At 41.8% G+C, this 20755-nt stretch overlaps 1 protein-coding gene across 1 annotated transcript in view; it reads left to right on the top strand.

The window, feature by feature from the left end:
• The window catches only part of LOC109058741 (E3 ubiquitin-protein ligase UBR5-like), a 37873-nt gene extending 17423 nt beyond the window's left edge, over positions 1–20450 (top strand). Inside the window, 21 exon segments of the mRNA XM_042773325.1 lie at positions 638–749; positions 859–1013; positions 1094–1291; positions 2107–2317; positions 3527–3653; positions 4773–4922; positions 9207–9401; positions 9478–9575; positions 10288–10442; positions 10579–10670; positions 11856–12002; positions 12135–12253; positions 14933–15032; positions 16762–16858; positions 16860–16898; positions 17061–17096; positions 17098–17210; positions 17407–17664; positions 19081–19204; positions 19296–19416; positions 20335–20450. Coding sequence (XP_042629259.1) covers positions 638–749; positions 859–1013; positions 1094–1291; positions 2107–2317; positions 3527–3653; positions 4773–4922; positions 9207–9401; positions 9478–9575; positions 10288–10442; positions 10579–10670; positions 11856–12002; positions 12135–12253; positions 14933–15032; positions 16762–16858; positions 16860–16898; positions 17061–17096; positions 17098–17210; positions 17407–17664; positions 19081–19204; positions 19296–19416; positions 20335–20450 — 2763 coding nt within the window.
• Positions 20451–20755: the final 305 nt, after the last annotated feature.

The raw sequence follows: 20755 nt of genomic DNA, 5'->3' as shown, positions 1-20755 counted from the left end.
ATAAGAGAGCCTACAGTACAACTTACTGAAATGTCTCATGTAGGAGGAGCCCAAGCTACACTCAGTGGCCAAGTGATGCTTACGCTCCATGATACTGGTACAGATTCTGTGTAATGAACAATTCTTTGTGACTGTAGATTTCAAGCTGGGAAAAGACATTTAGTTCCCACTTTAAGTGAACCTTAGTTCCCAGGTCATCTACAAGATGGATTAAAATGCTGATAAAGTCAAGAAAAGATGAGACATAAACACATGACAGTATGATTGAAATGTTAAAATATAAATAAATAATAATAATCGTAAAATAAATAAAGCACGTTTATTCTGTGGCACCTAAAAAAATTATTTGGCACCTAAGTTTTTTTCTTATAGGAGCCAATGGCTCCTTACTCGATTTTTTTTGTTTGGAGCCCTGATATGGGATTATTTTAAAGGGGGATGATTCTTTTCTATACCCACTGTTTTGTGTGTGTATAAAACAAAATATATATATATATATATAGAGTATGGTTTTTATTTTTCAAATTTTCACAGACTCCCAGCACCTCTTTCCGGTCCCCAGTTTGAAAACCTCTTGTCTGTATAAATATTGGGGGAAAAATGAAAACAAATCCATGTTCTCTTCTGTTTTGAACAGGTTGTTAAAACTGGTGGAACGCCAAAAGTTCCAGACTGTTTTCAGCGCACTCCTAAAAAACTTTGTATCCCGGAAAAGGCTGAAATTTTAGCTGTGAATGTTGACTCCAAAGGTGACTATTGCTTTGATTTTTTTTTTTTTTTTTTTTTTTTTATCTCTCAATTTGTTGTGAATTTGCCCTGTGCGTCTGCTTGACTGCTCTGTTGTGTTTCGTCCTGCAGGAGTTCATGCTGTGTTGAAAACAGGCAGCTGGGTACGATACTGTGTCTTTGACTTGGCCACCGGCAAAGCCGAGCAGGAGAATCACTTCCCTACTAGTAATCTGGCCTTTCTGGGCCAGAACGAGCGTAACGTGGCCATCTTCACTGCTGGCCAGGTGAGACATCACACAGTCTTGATGCGTTCCGTGTGTTTCTCTGTGCACCTGTTTTAACTTTCTCCTCTTTGCGTCTCCAGGAGAGCCCTATCATTTTGAGGGATGGTAACGGCACCATTTATCCCATGGCGAAAGACTGCATGGGTGGAATACGCGACCCTGATTGGCTAGACCTCCCGCCGATTGCCAGCCTAGGCATGGGAGTTCATTCGCTTGCCAACCTTCCCAGTAACACCACGATCAAAAAGAAGGCAGCCATCATCATCATGGCAGTGGAGGTATGTTACACCATCCTGCTAAACATTAGACATTCAGCTAGTGCTCTAACAATCCCAGAATACCTCGGTTTCTCAGCACTTGACACTTAGTTTGTCCTCAAGGAGCACAAGGATATAAGGAGACCTTTACAAGCAAAAAGATTTTTTTTTTTTTTTGTATAAAAAGAGTACACAAGATTTCTTTTTAAATGTGTGTGTTTTTTTATTTTAGGATTATTTATTTTGTAAACATGTTGTATTATGTTTTATATGGTTATAAGAGTAAATGCATCTACCTGTGTGTGTGTGTGTGTATTTATTTATTTTTTAATTTTGTTGTTTTATGTTTTTTATTGAACTTGAACTTGAATTGCATAATTATTACATAGTTTTAAGCTGATGGTTTTATTTAAATCTTGTACTTTTTTTTTGTAAAATTCTTTCTGCTTGTAAATGTCTCCTTGTATGCCTTTAATAAGGAAAAACACATTATTTGATACATTTTCATTGCACCCCTAAATTTTTTTTAATATGCTTTTTTCATCATTTTTCATCATTTTCTTAGGGGAAAAGTAAGCAAGCTCTGAACATTGAATTAAATGCCAGATACAGTTTGTGTAACCGAAATGCAAATAATAACCAGAAAAATGTTTTTAGTTATAAACAATCCTGAAATAGACATTATTTTGAAATGCCTTTTTAATTCTTCCAGCTGCTCGTTCAGACACTCTAACAACTAATATTACAATATAAATTTAATACTGTATTAGAGCTAATTTTAGAATATTTCTTGAGCCCTAATTTCTGGTTGATGTGTTGTTTTCTCTGTGTTTCAGAAGCAGACGCTGATGCAGCACGTGCTGCGCTGTGATTACGAGGCGTGCAGGCAGTACCTGATCAGTCTGGAGCAGGCCATGCTGCTGGAGCAGAACCCTCACGCTCTGGACGCTCTGCTCGCTCACCGCTGCGACGGCAACCGCAACGTCCTCCACGCCTGCGTCTCCGTCTGCTTCCCCGTCAGCAACAAGGAAACCAAGGAGGAGGAAGGTAAGAACGCAGTGGTTTTAATGTTATTTCAGTGGCGCTGAGATGTTATTACAAGGGGTGCACATGCACAACCAAAATAAAAAGAGTGCTGTGGGAATAAGTTCACACCACTCATTTGCATACTGACATCTCCGTTAACTGTCTGGAATGCTGTAAAGATTTCCATTCAAATATTATGCTTAGATTTAGTATAGGATACACGCCGGTTTTTTAGTGGTGTGATGAAATAACTTGCGTGCTTCACTCGGTGCGGCAACCCACCAAAATAAAAGCTTGCTGATTTTAGGTTTGAAAATGATGAACGTTCATCTAAACATAAAAGAAAAAAATTTAAATATAAATATTGCCTTTATATTTTTTAGGTGTACTACAAAATATATATATATTTATAATATGGTATTATCACACTTTATTATTTTGTTTATTTTATTGGATTTATATTTTTTAGGTTTATTTAATATTATTTTTATATTTATAATGTATTATTTTATGATTATATTTTTTTTTTTTTTTTTGTTATATTTTGTGGGTCAAAATTTGTGTGTTTTTGGAACCATAGATATTTGTGTTTTTATTAAAGGGATAGTTTGCCCAAAAATGAAAAGTATCATGTACTCACTCTCCACATGTTCCTGTATGATTTTTTCTTTTATTGAGCACAAAAGAAAATATTTCTTATATAAACAGTTGATGGTAGCCATATTTTTTTCCATAATTTGAAAGTCAATGGCTGCCGTCAACTGTTTGGTTACAAACATTCTTCAAAATATTTTTTTTTTTGTTCAGCTGATGAAAAAAAAAAAGTTTTTATAGGTTTTTGGTGTGTTTTGGGGGGTTTTATATAAGAATTTTTTTTTTTTTTTGTGATATCCCTTTAAAATTGTGAATTAGGTTTTTTTTTTCTGTCTTCTTTTTAATTTTAATTAAATTTTTTTTTTAGTTTTTTTAATGTCTATAGTTCATTTCAGTTTTAATTTAGTAGTTAAACTCAACAACAACAAAAAAAAAAGTTGCCGTGGCAACTTACTGAATTGTATTTTATTTCATTAAACATTTTTTTGTTTTTATTCAAAACATTTAACCATTAACTGAAATAAAATAAACTGAAAGCCATATATTTTAAGTAACAAAACTGATGACCCGTGTAGGTTTTGGAACGCGGCTGATGGATGTTTATGGATGTCTTGAGTGCTGTGCGCTGTGTTTCAGAAGCAGAGCGGTCTGAAAGGAACACGTTCGCTGAGAGGCTGTCTGCCGTCGAGGCCATCGCCAATGCTATTTCAGTGGTGTCCAGCAACAGCTCCGGGAACCGCACCGGATCGTCCAGCAGCCGCGGGTCAGTGTTCAGATTCACTGAGACACAGAAAACCATTTCACCTGATGAGCATTTCAACAAACTCCGAAGATTAACTCTTCCCCCGCCAGGATCTTTGAAAAAAGTTGCCAGCCACCGCCAGCGATTTTCATGATTTTCACTTAAATTTGATGGCCTACAGTATATTTTGCTTTAAGAATATTTGAATATGCAATACACCAAAATAAAGATCAAAGCCTCTACTTTTAAACAAAAAAATCAGTTTTTTTGTTTTTTTATGGATTCTTTTTATTTTTATCAACACTTGAATATAGGTAGGTTTCATAAAAATGTGTAATTTTGAGCAAAAAGGTGAGAAAATCACATTTTTATCAGAAACTACATCTGGATAATATTCAGTATGATTATCAAAGCGTAAATCGCTTCCATCAACACCTCCAAAGCTTGCACAGACATATACCACTTCCTGAATCATCATTTTATTTCGTAACTTTATGCAGTTTTCATTTATAAGCTGTCTATTGCTGATGATCGCATTATTTCTCATATGCATCTGACACAGGAGAGATCGCTCGTTTCTCCGTCCTGTTCACGTGTGTTTTTGTTCTCGTTCAGAAGATGTGTAATAGCGCCCCCGAGTGTATAACAGTGAAAAGCCGTAAAAACTTGTCAATGGTGCGGAAGGGTTGTCTTCTAAAAGAGGAGATAACTCGTCAGTGGTGGGGAAAGAGTTAATGGAGGACGTAGCACATGGAAATAAATAAATTGCTAACACATTATTCTCGTATCGGCAAAACCCAATAGCAGTCGACCTGTAATTCCTATGTGTTGATATATCAGCAGCACATAAACTAATTATGCATTTGTATATATTGAATAAAACACGTCTTGAGTATTGCACTTAAATGTGTGTCGCAGAAGAATCTGAGATGCATGATTTGCTTTGAGCTCGTATGGGTTTGTTCTGTATCCATGCATTCAAACTCTGTTCTACATTTTGATCAGTTCATGCATTCCTTTGGAATTGAAACCATGGCTTTGGCGTTCAGAGCAACACGAGGAACATAACATGATAACTTCTGTGTTTATCCATGCATTCAAACTCTGTTCTATTCACTTTCGTTGTTCTCGTTTCTGTAGCTTGCGCTTGAGAGAGATGATGAGGCGCTCCCTCCGCGCTGCAGGTTTGGGTCGCCACGAATCCGGCCCTTCCTCCAGTGACCACCAAGACCCCGTTCACCCCCCTTCACCGATGGAGCCCTATCGCCGTAACCCATCGCGAGCTGCTGGGTACCCCCCCCCCAAACACACCAACCCAACCCCCCCCCACCCCAACCCCCCCCCCCCAACAACCCCCAACCCCCCACACCCACCCCCAACCCCCCCCCCCCCCCCCCCCAAAAACCCCACCCCCCACCCCCCACCAGACCTCCCCCAAACCACCAACACAACCACACCCCCCCAACCCAACACCAACCCCCCCCCAACAACCCCCCCCCAACACAACCCCACACACCAAACCCAACACACAACCCAACCCAACCCAAAACCACAAACCCACAACCCACCAACCCTCCACCGATGGATCCTGGTCCCCCCCCCCACCCACCACCCCCCCCACCCCCCCCCCCCACCCCCCACAAACACCCAAAACCCCCCCCCCCCCCAACCCCCCCCCACCCCCCCCGCCCCCCCCCCCCCCCAACCCCACACCAACCCCCCCCAACCCCCACCAGACCCCTAACCCACCCCCCCACCCCCCACAACACCCCACCCAACCCCACCCAACCCCCCCCACCCCCCCCCCCCCACCCCCCCCCCCCCAAACAACAAACCCCCAAACCACAAACCCCCCCACCCCAAACAACCACCAACGGCAGCCCTCCCCCCCCCACAACCGGGGCGTCCCCACCCCCCCACCACCCCCCAACCCCCCCCCACACCCCCCCCCCCCCCACCACACCAACCCCCCCCAAACCAACCACACAACCCCCAAACCAAAACCACCCCCCCCCCCCCCCCCCACCCCCCCCCCCCCAACCCAACCCAACCAACAACCACCAAACCCCCCACCCACCCCCCCCACCAACCCACCCACCCCCCCCCCCCACAAAACCAACCCCCACCCCCCAACACCAACAACCCCCCCCCCACCCCACCCACAAACCACCCCCCCCCCCAACCACAACCCCAACCCCCCCCCAAAAAACCCCCACCCCACCCCACCAACCACACACCACACAAAACACCCCCCCCCCATGGTATTGCATGCACCCCCCCCCCCCTCCCCAAACCCCCCCCACCCCCCCCCCCCCACCCCCCCCCCCCCCCCCCCCCAACACCCACCACACACCCCCACACCCCCCCCCCCCCCCACACCCCACCCCCAACCCCAAACCCCACCCCCCCCCACCCCCCCCCCCAACACTTACCCCCCCCCCAACCACCCCCAACAAACACACCTTCTTTGCAACCCCGCCCAACCCAACCCCCCAACCCAACACCAACCCCCCCCCCCACCACCACCCCCCCACCCCCCAACCCCCCCCCCACCAACCCCCCCCAAACCCCCCCACCAAAACCAACCCCCCAACACCCCCGCACCAACCCCCCCCCAACCTCCCCCCCCCCCACCCCCCCCCCCCAACCAACACCCACAAACACCACCACCCCCCCCCCACCCCCAACCCACAACCCCCCCCCCCCCCCCCCACCCCCCCCACCCCACCCACCCCCACCCACAACCCCCCCCACACCCCCCCCAAACCCCAACCCCACCCCCCCCCACCCCCCACCCCACCACCACAACCCCCAACCCCACACACAAACCCCCCCCCCCCACCCACCCCCCCCCCCCCCCCCCCCCCCCCCAACCCAACCCCCCCCCCCAAACCAACCCCCCCCAACCACCCCCCCCCCCACCACAAAACCACAACCCCCCCCCCCCCCCCCCCCCACCCCCCACCCCACCCCACCCCCAACCCCAACCCCCCCCACACCCCCACCCCCCCCAAAACCCACACACCCCAAACCCCCCCCCCCCCCCCAACCCCCCCACAACACCCACCAACCCCCCCCACCCCCACCCCAACCCCCACCCCCCCCCCCCAACCCCCACCCCCCCCCACCACCCAACCAAAACCAACCCCACCCACCAACCCCCCCCCCCCCACCAACCAACCCCCCCCCCCCCCCCCCCCCACACACCCCACCCGACAAACCCCCCCCCCCCCACCCCCCCCACCCATCCCCCCCCCCCCCAACCCCAACCCCCCCCCCACCAACCCCAAACCCACACCACCACACACCCCCTTCCCCGCCCCCCCACCAACCCCCAACACCCCACAACCCCCCCACACCCAACAACCCCCCCCACACCCCCCCCCCCCCCCCCCCCCCCCCAACCACCCAACCAACCCCCCCCCTCAAAACACCCCCAACACCACCACCCAACCCACCCCCCCCCCCCCAACACCCCAACCCAACCCCACCCCCCAACCCCCCCACCCCCAACCAACAAACCCCACCCCACCCCCCCCCCCCCACAACCCCCCAAAACACACCCAACCCCCCCCCACCCCCCCACAACCCCCCCACCCACACCCCCCCCCCCAACACCCCCCCCCACCCCCACCCCACCACCCCCCCCCCCCCCCCCCCCCCCCCCCCCCCCCCACCCCCCCCCCCCCCCCCCCCACCCCCCCCCACCCCCAACCCCCCCCAACTTGCCCCCCCCCCCCCCCCCCCCCAACCCCCCACCCCCCCCCCCACCCCCCCCCCCTCCACCCCCCCCACCCCCCCCACCCCCCCCACACCCCCCCCCCCGCCACCCCCCCCCCCCCCCCCCCCCCCCCCACCCACCACCCCCTCCCCCCCCCCCCCCCCCCCAACCCCCCCCACACCCCACCACCCCCCCCCCCCCCCCCCCAACCCCCCAACCCCCCCCCCCACACCCACCCCCCCAACAACCCCCCCACCCACCACCCCCCCCCCCCCCCCCCCCACCCCCCCCCCCCAAAACACCCCCAACCCCCCCCCCACACACCCCCCCCCCCCCACCCACCCCAACGTGGTTCAACCCCCCCCCCCCCCCCCCCCCCCCCCCCACCCCCCAAACCCCCCCCCCCACCCCCAACCCCCCAAAACCAAACCCCCCCCCCCCCCACCCCCCACCACACCCCCAACACCCCCCCCCCCCCCCCCCACCCCCCCCCCCCCCCCCCCCCCCCCCCCCCCCCCCCCCCCCCCCCCCCCCCACCCCCCAACCCCCCCCCCAACCAAACCACCCCCCCCCCCACCACCAACCCCCCAACCCCACACCCCAACCCCCCCACCCACACCACCCCCCCCCCTTACCCCCCCCCCAACCCCCCCCCCCTGCCTCCACCCCCAAAACCCCCCCCCCCCCCCCCCCCCCCCCACCAGCACCCCCCCCCCCCCAGGGTCCCAGCACTTCCACCACCCCCCCCACCACCCCCCCCCCCCCGGTACCTGAACCGCCCACCCCAAAGGGACTTTCTTACGCACCAGTGGTTCTCACACTGGTTTTGCTGTTGGACCCAAAACCCTCTCTTTGCTTTGCGGATTTCATCTTGGCCTGCAGTGTGTTGACCCACTCATCAGAGCAGTGCACTTTATTTTACTATCAGTTTGAGTAGTTATTAATTAGATGCTTTAAAGAAGTGTTTGTGTGTGACCCATCAGAGTGTGTGTATATCATGATTAGATTATTAGATTTAAATAAGTGTTTGTGTTGTGTATATGTATATGTATGTATGTATATGTATGTTGATGTATATAGATATATATATATCTATATAGATTATATAATATATATTATATAATTATATAATATATACATACCATGACATAATACAGACATATATATTACATATATATTATATATATATATATATATATATATATAGATATAATATATATATATACCTACATTTAAATATATAATATTATATATAATATACTAATACATATTATATATATATATAATATATCTAAGTATAATATCCACACTTACATAATATATACACACACACCCAAACAATTCATTTAAAATCTCATAATACTAATCAATGATAGTAAAAATAACACTGCTCTGATTGGGTCACCATTGATGTCTATTATATATATCCGTTTATGAATTTATGAAGTCTTTTTAAAACTTATTATTATTTAATTATTAAATTAGTATTTTTAAAAATGTGTCCCTATGTAGTATTTCACATTAATCTAATTTTTTTTGTTATTTTAGTTTTCAAGCTAAATGGCAAAACAAATGAGAAATGTGGCCTTGGCAAAATAGTATTTATATAATATATATATATATATCATATATTGATATATTAATATCGATATATATATATATATATATATATATATATATATATATATATATATATATATATATTTATTATTTATTATTATTATTAGTTTATTTTTTTCCCCAATTATTGTTTGTTTTAAGGTTTGTTTTATATATAATATAATATAATTTTATTATTCTTTCTTTTTAATTTAGTTTCAGTTAACAGTAGCAAACATTTTTTGGGTTCACAGTAGTTTTTCGGTCACAGTCCCTCCAGTTGAGAACCGCTGCTCTGTGCTGTGTTTTTCATTGTCTTCTGAAGGACCTTCATCTGAACCATCAGTAGTTGAATCTAAAGACCGGAAGGCGAACGCACACCTGATTCTGAAGCTAATGTGTGACAGCATGGTCCTGCGACCTCACTTGAGAGAGCTGCTCTCTGCCAAGTATGTCACCCCCCTGCAGCTCTGAATGGTAGCTGATTTCCCGTCTTTGAGTGTTTGTGTTGCTGTTGTTTGACAGGGATGCTCGTGGGATGACTCCATTCATGTTGGCGGTGAGCGGGAGAGCTTACCCAGCAGCCATTACTGTTTTAGAAGCAGCGCAGAAAATAGCCAAAGGTGAGTACATGGCTGCAGTATTTATAATATACCATTAGGGATGACTCCATTCATATTGGTTTTTTAATTAGTTTGTAATTTTTTGCCATTTTTGTCCAATTTTTTACTTTTTATTTTAGTACTTCAAGATAAACTAAATGAAAATGAGAGAGGACATTTTACGTTTTTTTTTTAATTATTTAATTTTTTATTTTATTTTAATTTTGTGGTTTTTTTTTGCCTTTTTTTGTTAGCCTTTCTTTGTTAGTTTTGTCTATATAAGTTTTATTTATTACGTTATTTTAGTACTTCAAGTTAAACTAAACAAAAATGAGAAATTACCATTTGAAAAAAAAAAAAAAAAACAAAAATCAGTATTTTATTTAATCTATTTTATTTTATTTTTTTGTTAGTTTTTGTTTTTCATATAGCTTTTTTTTTTTTTTTTTTTTTTAGTTTATCATTTGGATTAGTTTTTTTTTTTTTTTTTTTCTCTTTTTTGTTAGTTCTTTAGTTCTTCGAAAATGAGATTACATTTAATTTTTTCTTTGAAAATGAGAAATAACATTATTTTATTTTTTAGAATTTATTTATATTAGTTTGGGTTTGGTTAACTTCAAATAAACTTCATCTAACTGCTGAGTTTGCATTTGTCATGTTTCAAAAACATTTAGAGACCATGCCCTTGTTTTAATGTTTATAATTCTTTTCTGGATCTCATATATTGGTTTAGGTGAACCGGGTCTTGGAGAGAAAGAGGATGCGGCGTCTGTTTTCATGGAGATGATCTGTCCTTCAGGAACAAACCCAGATGACTCTCCTCTCTACGTCCTGTGCTGTAACGACACCTGCAGCTTCACCTGGACTGGAGCTGAACACATCAACCAGGTACAAACTCCAGTGAAATTTATTTAAATTAAATTGTTTTAGAGATGTTTTCAAAGACATTCTTTATCTAAAATACTGTTGAGAAGCACTGAGCTGAATGATTTTATCGAATTGTACTGCACTTGTCTGTTTGCAGGACATCTTTGAGTGCAGAACTTGCGGCCTGCTTGAGTCTCTGTGCTGCTGCACTGAATGCGCCAGAGTTTGTCACAAGGGTCACGACTGCAAGTGAGTGCTGTTTGCAGGACATCTTTGAGTGCAGAACTTGCGGCCTGCTGCATAAACACTTGTATCCTTCTGGAAGAACGAAATCCTTGAATGCAGTGCAAACAGCGTTGGTTAACGTTAAACTAACACTGTTCTATGAAAAGTTTATTAATTGAAATAAAGCTTAAGAAAGAAATCCATAAATATTGAATGAAAAACTTAAACGAAAATTAGAAATCTTGTCTTGGCAGCTGAATAAATAAAATAAGTTGTACTAAAATTAACTGAAAGATAAAAAATGCAAATGAAAGCTAAAAAAGAAATAAAATGAGAAGTAATAAAAATGACAATTACTAAAATTAAAGATAATGAAAGCTAAAATAAAAATTAAAGCTAATTACAATATTAATAAAGACTCTATAGGATATGATTAATAAAAAAATAACCACTGATTGACAAACCAAGCTTTGTGTAAAAAATCAATTGATGAGACAGGCGATTAGAGATTTAACCATTCTATCAAATTCACGATTGATTTTGACAACAATTTTTTTTTTATAACACAATATTAGATTTAGACAAATATATAATGAAAAAGGGTCTTTTATTATTGCTTGGACAAAATGCTGCACGTTTCTTTGTGAAACAGAAATATGTCATCTAACAAAACTACATTTCATTTTTGAAAAAAATAAAAACCCAAATCTAATCAAATAAATAAGACACAAAACTTCATATAGTTTTTAAATCTAAATTAGATTGTATTTTAAATTTTAAAACAAAAACAGAATGCTACGACTTTAGTTTTGTGAAAGTATGCTACATTAAACATCTGCACGAAACCGAAACGGCAGACGTAGCTGGAATAAGACACCCTACCTTCACTCTCTGCAGCAGGGGTGGCGCTTGTGGAACAGCAGATAACGTTTTTCTTTAATGGAAAACAAAGCAGCGAGTGGTGCTAATGAATGGCCGGCCTGCTTTTAGATAGCATTATACAGAGACGAGATGAAAAAGAAAATACCATCGAAACTTTTCTAAAGACAAGTCCGTTCCCCTCAGAGATACATTCATATAAACTCCCACCCCAATGTTGTCAAATGTTTTCCAGAACTGTTACTTATGGGCTTGCGTTTCACTTGCTGTAATCCCTAGAAGGCATTGACAAGGTTGTTAAACAGTAATTTAAGGTTGTAAAACCCTAATCCTGAAGCGAACGTCTCCCACTGCATACTGTGACTGCTGGGAGAAGTGTAAATGCAAGACCCTCATCGCGGGCCAGAAAGCAGCTCGTCTGGATCTGCTCTACAGGCTGCTGACCACCACTAATTTAGTTACCACAGTGTGCATACTGCAGGTATGTTCAACGAATGAGTCTTTAAGTCCTGCTCCCATCTTTCTGTTGCCAGACCGTTTTCTGGGTCCAATCAGGAGAACATCGGCAAGTGTTCTGTGTCCTAAACGCCGTTTGTTTGTGTCTGGCAGGGGAGAGCACATCTTGCTGTTCCTGGTGCAGACTGTTGCAAGGCAGAGTGTGGAGCATTGTCAGTATCGACCACCTCGCATACGAGAGGACAGGAACCGGAAGGCTGCCAGCGCTGAAGGTGTGTCTTTGAGTAGGGAAGTCATCTGGGTCTGGATCCATGAAAACGGTGGAGGTGTGTCTTTGAGTAGGGAAGTCATCTGGGTCGTGTCCTTGTTACAATGTAATGTATACATTTAAAGTATTGAGTAATATCAATTAACTACATGAAGGGCCTATGAAAATCTGGTTTATGTTTTTCCTAAAAAATTCCGTTTTTTTTTTTTTTTTTTTTTTTTTTTTTTTTTCCAAATTCCATTTTTTTCTTTTTTTTTTTTTTTTTTTGGATTTCAGTTTGTTTCCGTTTTAATTTTTTCTGGACTACCCTTTTTAATAGTTCAAATTTAACAATGTTTAATCAACAAACAAAAGCATGTCTAATATAATTAAATCATGAAACTTTATTCAGTTTATTAAACGTTTTAACTGAAATTTCATGTTTATGGCCCTATGAATGAAACAATTTTTTTTTTAATTGTTACCAAATTCTGTGTTTTAGCATGTCTAATTATTTGAATGCATAAAAACAACTTAATGTCATTAATTTCTTTCTTAAAGTACGCAATAATGGTTTTTCTTCCCCTCAGAAATTCTGTGTTGTATATTTCCATTTTTTCTGGTTATCAAATGGAAGGCTTAAAACGTGTTATTTTATTTATCTTTTAATATTGGAAAACTAAGCAAACTTCAATTTTTTTGGCAAAACAAAGGGGATTTACTATAAAATTTAAAACATGGAAAGAAATTGTGTGATTATTCCTTCAAAAAATAATGTTTTTCATCTTTAGTAGTTAGTAGTACACATTATACTGAAAAAATACTACGTCCATTATACTGGAAAATAGTAATAGGCCAAAATTTCTTCAAATCAAACCGGACTTTTATTTTGACGGGTTGGCTGAGAATAACTCTTTACCGTTCTGTCTGGTATGTGATATGACACGATATGTTTTATATGCAACATCAACACGGTCAAAGCTCAGTTTAAAGTGACTCTCAGAGCAGAGTTCTGGAGATGTTTTTATGTACTCAGTTTAGTGGAGAGGGCAGACGCTGAAAATCACCACGAAATCATAGCGGCCCTACACATGTACTTACTATATGCTGGGTTAGGGTTTGGCTTAGGGTTAACTTGCATAATATGCAGAATTAACATTGTTATTTTTAATAGAAAGTACATGCAACGTGTAACATGGACACCTTAAAATAAAGTGTTACATGCAACGTGTAACATGGACACCTTGTTATTTTAAATGCAGTCGTTCTTGAAAAAGTTCTTAAGTTTCTCAAATAGAAAATTAATAAGTAAAGGGTTTTTTTTTTTTTTTTTTTTTTGGTCTCCATTTGACTTGTTTTCATTATGAGCGATCATTGCTTACATTTTCAATTATTGTCTCACTTCAGAGGACTTGTGCACATGATGGTAATATGTATTTGTGGTGTTATGTTGTAATGCTAATTACAACAATTAGAAATAATAAATAAAATAAAAATTAAATAAAAAATAAACGTAAAAAGGAGGTTATCCTAAATTTTGGTTATTTTTAGGAAGATTCTTAGAAAATCATAAAAAAAGAGAACATTGGAAATGCAAAATATTCTTAGTTTTTTCTCTTAAGTAGGAAAATAGCAGTTTTTATTATTTTTTGGTAACGATAGGGATTTTACCGATAGCTAGTTGAACCGATTATGGATACATCAACCAATAGTTTTTTAAATGGGTACTGACGAAAAATTAAAAATAGTGCTTTACTGTTTACTGAACCATACTTTGTGCGTAAATAAAAATCTTCATATTAATATTGAATATTCGAAACAAAATAATATATTGATCATTAAAGTTCATATTTCATTAACATTAACAGAAGCAACTTTAAAATTTAGAAACAAATGCATTAAGTGAGCAGCTGGGATATAAACTAATACAAATAGATAACAATTGTGACATTAATCATTTGGGTCAGACGTGTTTTGAAATGTACAAACGCTTGAAATGCTGCTAAGGTCTTCACTGCTAATGTCCGCGTCCTCTCAGCCTTGATAGCAAACTAATGCAACATCTAGTCAACAAATTAATTACTTGGTAATGATATGAAAACATGCACTTTAGTATACTGTATACACACTGTTTGTTGTCTTTTTAAACCCGTTCCTCTTAAGTGTCCAGGGGCCTGTTACATAAAACAAGTTTAGCAAATAAGCCAGGTTTATTTCAGTTAGTCAGAGTTATTGTCAGTTGATTTGGTTCAAAATAACTGAAATAAGCCTGGCTTGTTTGGTAAACCTGCTCTGTGCAGCGTGTCAAAACAAACAGCACGTGCTGTCAGTGATTTCTGCCTCTAGAGGTCGCTCTCGCTCTCGTACTGTATAATGACAGCGGACCTTCTCAGCCGCTTCATCAACAGACGCAACCCGGATAAACTATCGGCATGGATTATAGCCAATTTTATCCAGCGATCAACTATCGGTGCCGATTAATCGGCAAAACCGATACATCTTTCAACCTCTAATTTTTTATTAAGAATGTTTCATAAGTCTGCTTTAAACTTTTGCTACAAAGCATCAAAAGTGGAGAAATATCTTGAAGACAAGTATTTAATTCCTTAATGTTCGTGATTTTATTGTACATGATTCATTTTTGAAAACCAATGTTCTCCACACATGCACTGTTCTTTAATGTGTGTGTCTGTGTTTCTCTCAGACTCCGATATGCCGGATCATGACCTGGAGCCTCCTCGCTTCGCCCAGCTGGCTCTAGAGCGCGTGCTGCAGGACTGGAACGCACTGAAGTCCATGATAATGTTCGGCTCTCAGGAAAGCGTGCTGCAGGACTGGAAGTACCTAGCGGAATGTAACGAAAATAACGATTAACCCCGAGCTGGTTTGAAAATTGATTCAGATACGGGGTGACGATTCAAACTTCGGTTGAGATGCTAAACAAATCGTGATTCATTTTAGATGTAGGAGTTTAATGAATGCATGTCTGAGGAGAACTTCCTGTCTTTAGAAAAGTTTAGATGGTATTTTTTTTCTTTTCATCTTGTCTTGTAATAACATGCATATTAAAGTTCAAAATTGAATGATAGGTACAAAAATTCATAGCCTGAATGCATTGTAAAGTCGCTTTGGATAAAAGACGTCTGCTAAATGCATAAATTAAATTTTAATTTAAAGTTCATTAGTGCACGCGCTGCTTTGTTTTACGGCGGTAGCCAAGGAAACGCTTTAAGCTCCACCTGCTGCGGTGGTATAAGTGCTTTGTTTACAGCGGTAAAAAAAAAAAAAAAAGCCAAGGAAACGCTTTAAAGCTCCACCTGCTGCGGTGTTCATAAGTGCTTTGTTTTACGGCGGTAACCAAGGAAACGCTTTAAGCTCCCACCTGCTGCGGTGTTCATAAGTGCTTTGTTTACAGCGGTAACCCAAGGAAACGCTTTACAGCTCCACCTGTGCTGCCGGGTGTTTCATAAGTGCTTTGTTTACGGCGGTAGCCAAGGAAACGCTTTAAGCTCCACCTGCGTGCGGTGTTCATAAGTGCTTTTGTTTACAGCGGTAGCCAAGGGAAACGCTTAAGCTCCAACTGCTGCGGTGCTTCATAAGTGCTTTGTTTACAGCGGTTTTAGCCAAGGAAACGCTTTTAAGCACCCACCTGCTGCGGTGTTCATAAGTGCTTTGTTTACAGCGGTAGCCAAGGAAACGCTGTTTAAGCTCCACCTGGCTGCGGTGTTCATAAGTGCTTTGTTACAGCGGTAGCCAAGGAAACGCTTTTAAGCTCACCCTGCTGCTTGGTGTTCATAAGTGATTTGTTTACAGCGGTAACCAAGGAAACGCTTTAAGCTCCACCTGCTGGCCAGAGAGTGAATCTGCCTCTCGTTCAGCTCGTCTGCTGTTTCGGTTTCATGCAGATATTTTTATGTATAGTTTCACAAAACTGAAGTCAAAATATTCTGTTTTTGCTTCAAATTTCAAAATTTTACAATCTAATTTAGATTAAAAACTGCTCATGTTGCATGTATGCAGCATCTACGAAAAAAAAAAAAAAAAAAAAAAACCCTTTGGATAAAAAAAAAAAAAAAAAAACCCTTTCCTATTTTTAAATGGAAGAGCAACAAAGCCTTATTTTGTTTATATGAAGAGATTTTATTTTATTTGTGTTACTCATTTATTGTGATTAAGGGCTGTTTTATAATTTTCAATTTAGTTTTGTTATTTACATTTACATTATATTTAAATTTTATCATTTAGCAGACGCTTTTTTGTTTTTAAAAGAGCAATAATATGCAAGTGCTATATTAATATATTATAGCGTTTTTTCAATTTCACAAAGAAAAGGACACATTTTAATTTATAATTTGTCTTAAATTCTCATTTTGTAAAAAAAAAAAAAAAATATCCTGAATCGAATCGTGACGTTGAGTGAATCGTTTACATCCCTAGTAAGTACAACATTGCAACATCTTGCAGAGCGAATTTAATGGTACTTATTCAGCTTTCAAGACTTCTTTGCTGACGTAACGTTTCGTATCGCTCCAGACTAAGCGCCAGCAGCAGAATCGCTCACCTTTTACCAGAGGAGCAGATGTACCTGAACCAGCAGAGCGGCACCATCAGACTGGACTGTTTCACCCACTTGCCTCATCGTCAAGTGTGCACCAGACATTCTACCGTGAGTCCAAGAAAACGCAGTTACTGAATATTTAATTATTTTGCATGTCTCTTGTGCCATACATTAGTTTGATGAGTTTGAATGCAGGGTGTATCTACATATTTTTCAGAATAGCAGCATTGTTTGCTAACAGTCAGTCTCCCTCTTGCTCTTGTTGTTACTCTAGTTTATCGACACTCTTTTGGGGACGCTGGTGAAGGATGGAGCTGCATTGAATAAAAACAACTCCTCGGTCGCAGGGAGGAGGCATCAAGGTCACACGCAGGTTCCTGCGCTCCGTGGCCCGAGTTTTTTTTGTTTTTTTTTGTCATCCTCAGTGTGGAAGATGGCATCTTACCCAAGAAGAAAAAAGTATGAGTTATTTACTGAACTTTGCTTTGTACGTCACACTTTGTATATATAAAATATATTAAGGTGTCACTAAATGGTTCCGGTGGTAGGTTTACTGGGCTTAGGAATATTTATTTGTTTTTAACACTACTCACGTTCTCTCTCTTTTGTGTTTCCTTCAGTAACTTCATCCCGCAGCCCATCGGGAAGGAAAAAGTGCAGGCGGTTTTCCAGGCTCTGTTGCCGTACGTCAGTGGAAGAGCTCCTGACAATGTGGCGAAAGTCTCTGATTGTGACGGTGAGGGGATGGGCATCGGGCTCGCCCTACAGCTGCCCTTCACTCTGGCCCAGTCACCAGCATCGACGGCCGTACAGGGCAGCGAAGAGCTCTCTCTGTGGAGCCCCTGCCGCACAAGGACCCTCCCGGATCAGTCCAGCAGTGGTGAGCGACCGCTTCACAAGAAGGAATGAACTGCATCTCAGTGGTTTTCCACTTTGACTCCCTCCTTGTAAGACTAAACCCTGTGGTACACTTTGCTACACAGTGACAAAAGCTTGATTTCAAGGCTTTTGTGTAAATCTGCCGAAACTGTGAAACCGAAAATGTGACAATTAAAATAACATACTTCCAGAATTACAGAAAATTTCTGAGAGCAGGAATATCTCTTCAGGGTTTTCTGACTCTTTAGTTAACCAGTGAATTTACATTTTTTTTAGGTTGTTGTGGTTAGCTAGAGAAGAATTAACGATAAGGATAAAAAAAAAAAAAAAAGACCTGATTTACTAAATATATTTTAGAGCTTGGCGTAAAACTAGATTTTTTTTGTATTTTTTTTAATTTTGTTTTTACTGACCAAGATTATCCATGCATCATGTATGTGACTCTGGAGCACAAAAACCCAGTCATAAGGGTCAATTTTTAAAATTGAGATTTATGCATCGTCTGAAAGATGAATAAATTAAGTTGTCATTGATGTATGGTTTGTTAGGAGGACAATATTTGGTCGAGATGCAGCTACTTTGAAAATCTGGAATCTGAGGGAGCAAAAAAAATCTGAATAATTAAAAAAATTCATCTTTAAAGTTGTCTCCAAATGAAGTTCTACGCAAGTGCATATCCATAATCAAAAATTAAAGTTTTGTAATTTACGGTAGGAAATTGTACAAAATATCTTCATGGAACACAGATCTTTACGATATCCTAATGATTTTTGGCAATAAAAGGAAGCCAAATGTATAATTGTGGACCCATACAGGTATTGTTGGCTATTGCTACAAATATACCCAGAGACTTCTCTAAGATGCTTTTGTGCCTGCAGGGTCATCATTTAAAAGAGTAACATTTATTTGTACATCTCTTTATTGCGGGTTGGCATTAACTGTTTTGGCCCCCACAATAACAAATACCAGAGCTTTCTTCTATTTGGACAAATATATTAGAAAAAATGTATTTATCCATTACATCTATTAAACTGAGTATTAAAATATGCAATGAAAGGCGTCATGAGGAACGTTTATGTTTGTCATTATATTGATTTGCATTATAATTGCATTGCATTTATATTTTTACAAAGATTTTTGTAACTTATAAGATTTTTTTTGAACTTTGATGTTATTTTTGAAATATTTGAAAGCTTATTTACACTACTTTTTTATAGAAGTCCAGAAATCACACTTTTAGTTTACTGAGCTTATTTCAGTGTTTGTCATCATATCACGTATATTCCTGATTTTTTTATTTGTGTGTTTGTCATAATTTTAGTTTTATTAGTTTGTTTAAGTGTTTGTAATCATATGGTGTAGCTCAAGTTTGCACTGAAGCTGTTGCTGAGTATGTCCTGCGTCTCGCGCCTCAGCTCCAGTCAGTCGGCCTCTTCGTACATCATCAGGAACCCTCAGCCCCGCCGCAGCAGCCAGTCCCAGACGGCCCGCGGACGCGACGAAGAGCAGGATGATATCGTTTCTGCTGATGTAGAAGAGGTGCAATGCTAGATGATCCCATCACTTGTTTCAGAGTTAGTTTGTCTGCCTGAAGCTCTCTATAAATGCTCCTGGCTGTTCACCTGTTCAGGTGGAGGTGGTGGAAGGTGTTGCAGGTGAGGAGGATCACCATGACGACCAGGAGGAGCAGGGCAGACGGAGGAAGCGCAGAGGTTCCGAGGGGGCCGGGCATGATGAGCACGAGGAAGACGGTAAAACAACATGAACACTTAACTCACTCCTGACACCGAAAAATCTAAATCAGAAAATCACCATTTCTTAATGATAAGGTTTTAATTACGCTCCTAGAAACCCTAAGCCAGTAGGGTTGACGTGGATTACTCAATATTTGTCTGGTAAAAATAAAGGTCTTCACAATACAACAATATATATGCCAATACTCGAAGAAAATAATACTTTTTAATAAGAAATGTAGTCCTAGCGCATTAAAAAGTAATAATAGTTTGAAGGAATATCATACACCCATAGATATTGTATTCATTCATTTTTTAATTTATATGATGTTTCATGTTCTGTTGTGTCAGCAGAACCACGAAAAAAAAAAAAGTTGTAGCTTGGGTGAATATTTTGTTGGAGTTATATTTTTAAAGATAGATATAAATTTTATGTGGAACACATTGAAAGCTAGACATCATTTTTTGCAGAACACAAAAATGATTGATATGGTTAAAAATAAAAACACACACATCACAAAACACACACACGGAAATCAGAAAAAAAACATTAAAAGTGAAGCCCAGAAATTTGAGAAAAAAAATTAAAAGCTGATTCAGTGTGGCCCAACATTAAAAGTTTACTTTTCTGTGGAGTTCGCCTCTTAACACAATACGTTGTTTTTTAAATTGATTATCGAGGGGTTTCTTCCTAACAAACAGTGGGCTGAATTTTCTTCCTTTGAATGGTATTGAATGTGAATATTGTGATAACATATCGAAGTGATATGGAAAAAAACGTAATGTGATAGTTTTTTTTTGCTTCATATTGCCCAGCCCTATCATAGCAGTTGCATTTCCTGTTGTTTCTGTAATCAACAGGGAAATAGAAATCACCAAAATGTGTAAGACCACCACACTGGTGCTGCTCGGTTGTGCTTTAATTTTTCTCCTTAGTTGAGGCTGAGGTCCACGAACGAGCGCTAATATTTGACTTCGCCAGAAAGGCGAGCGACATGGAGATGGATTTATTGGCTTGCTGCTGGAGACTGAGGAGTGACAAGCGAGAGTAACCATAGCAACCAGGACAACGCCAGGGACGCAGGAGCGTTGTGACAGCCACGCCAACCGTGGATTGACGCAGGGCGCACTGTGACCCATTACTGCGCAATTACCTTTCATTGTGGCGCTCCTCCTGTTTTGTTTTGACCAACTCAACATTTTGTTTTTGAGTGTACTTTGTTTTGATGTCTTCATATTATAATTATTGTTGAGGATGTTAGTGTATTGGGATATGATGTATTAATGTAAGAACTATAAATGCACATGTGGGACCTGTAGAATTACATTCAGTGGGTCGAACAGTCGATTTTTTTTA

The sequence above is a fragment of the Cyprinus carpio genome, chromosome A16 (assembly GCF_018340385.1).
Source record: "Cyprinus carpio isolate SPL01 chromosome A16, ASM1834038v1, whole genome shotgun sequence".
Taxonomy (NCBI): Eukaryota; Metazoa; Chordata; class Actinopteri; order Cypriniformes; family Cyprinidae; genus Cyprinus; species Cyprinus carpio.
The sequence above is the reverse complement of the archived record's forward strand: the minus strand, read 5'-3'. Positions and strand labels throughout refer to the sequence as shown.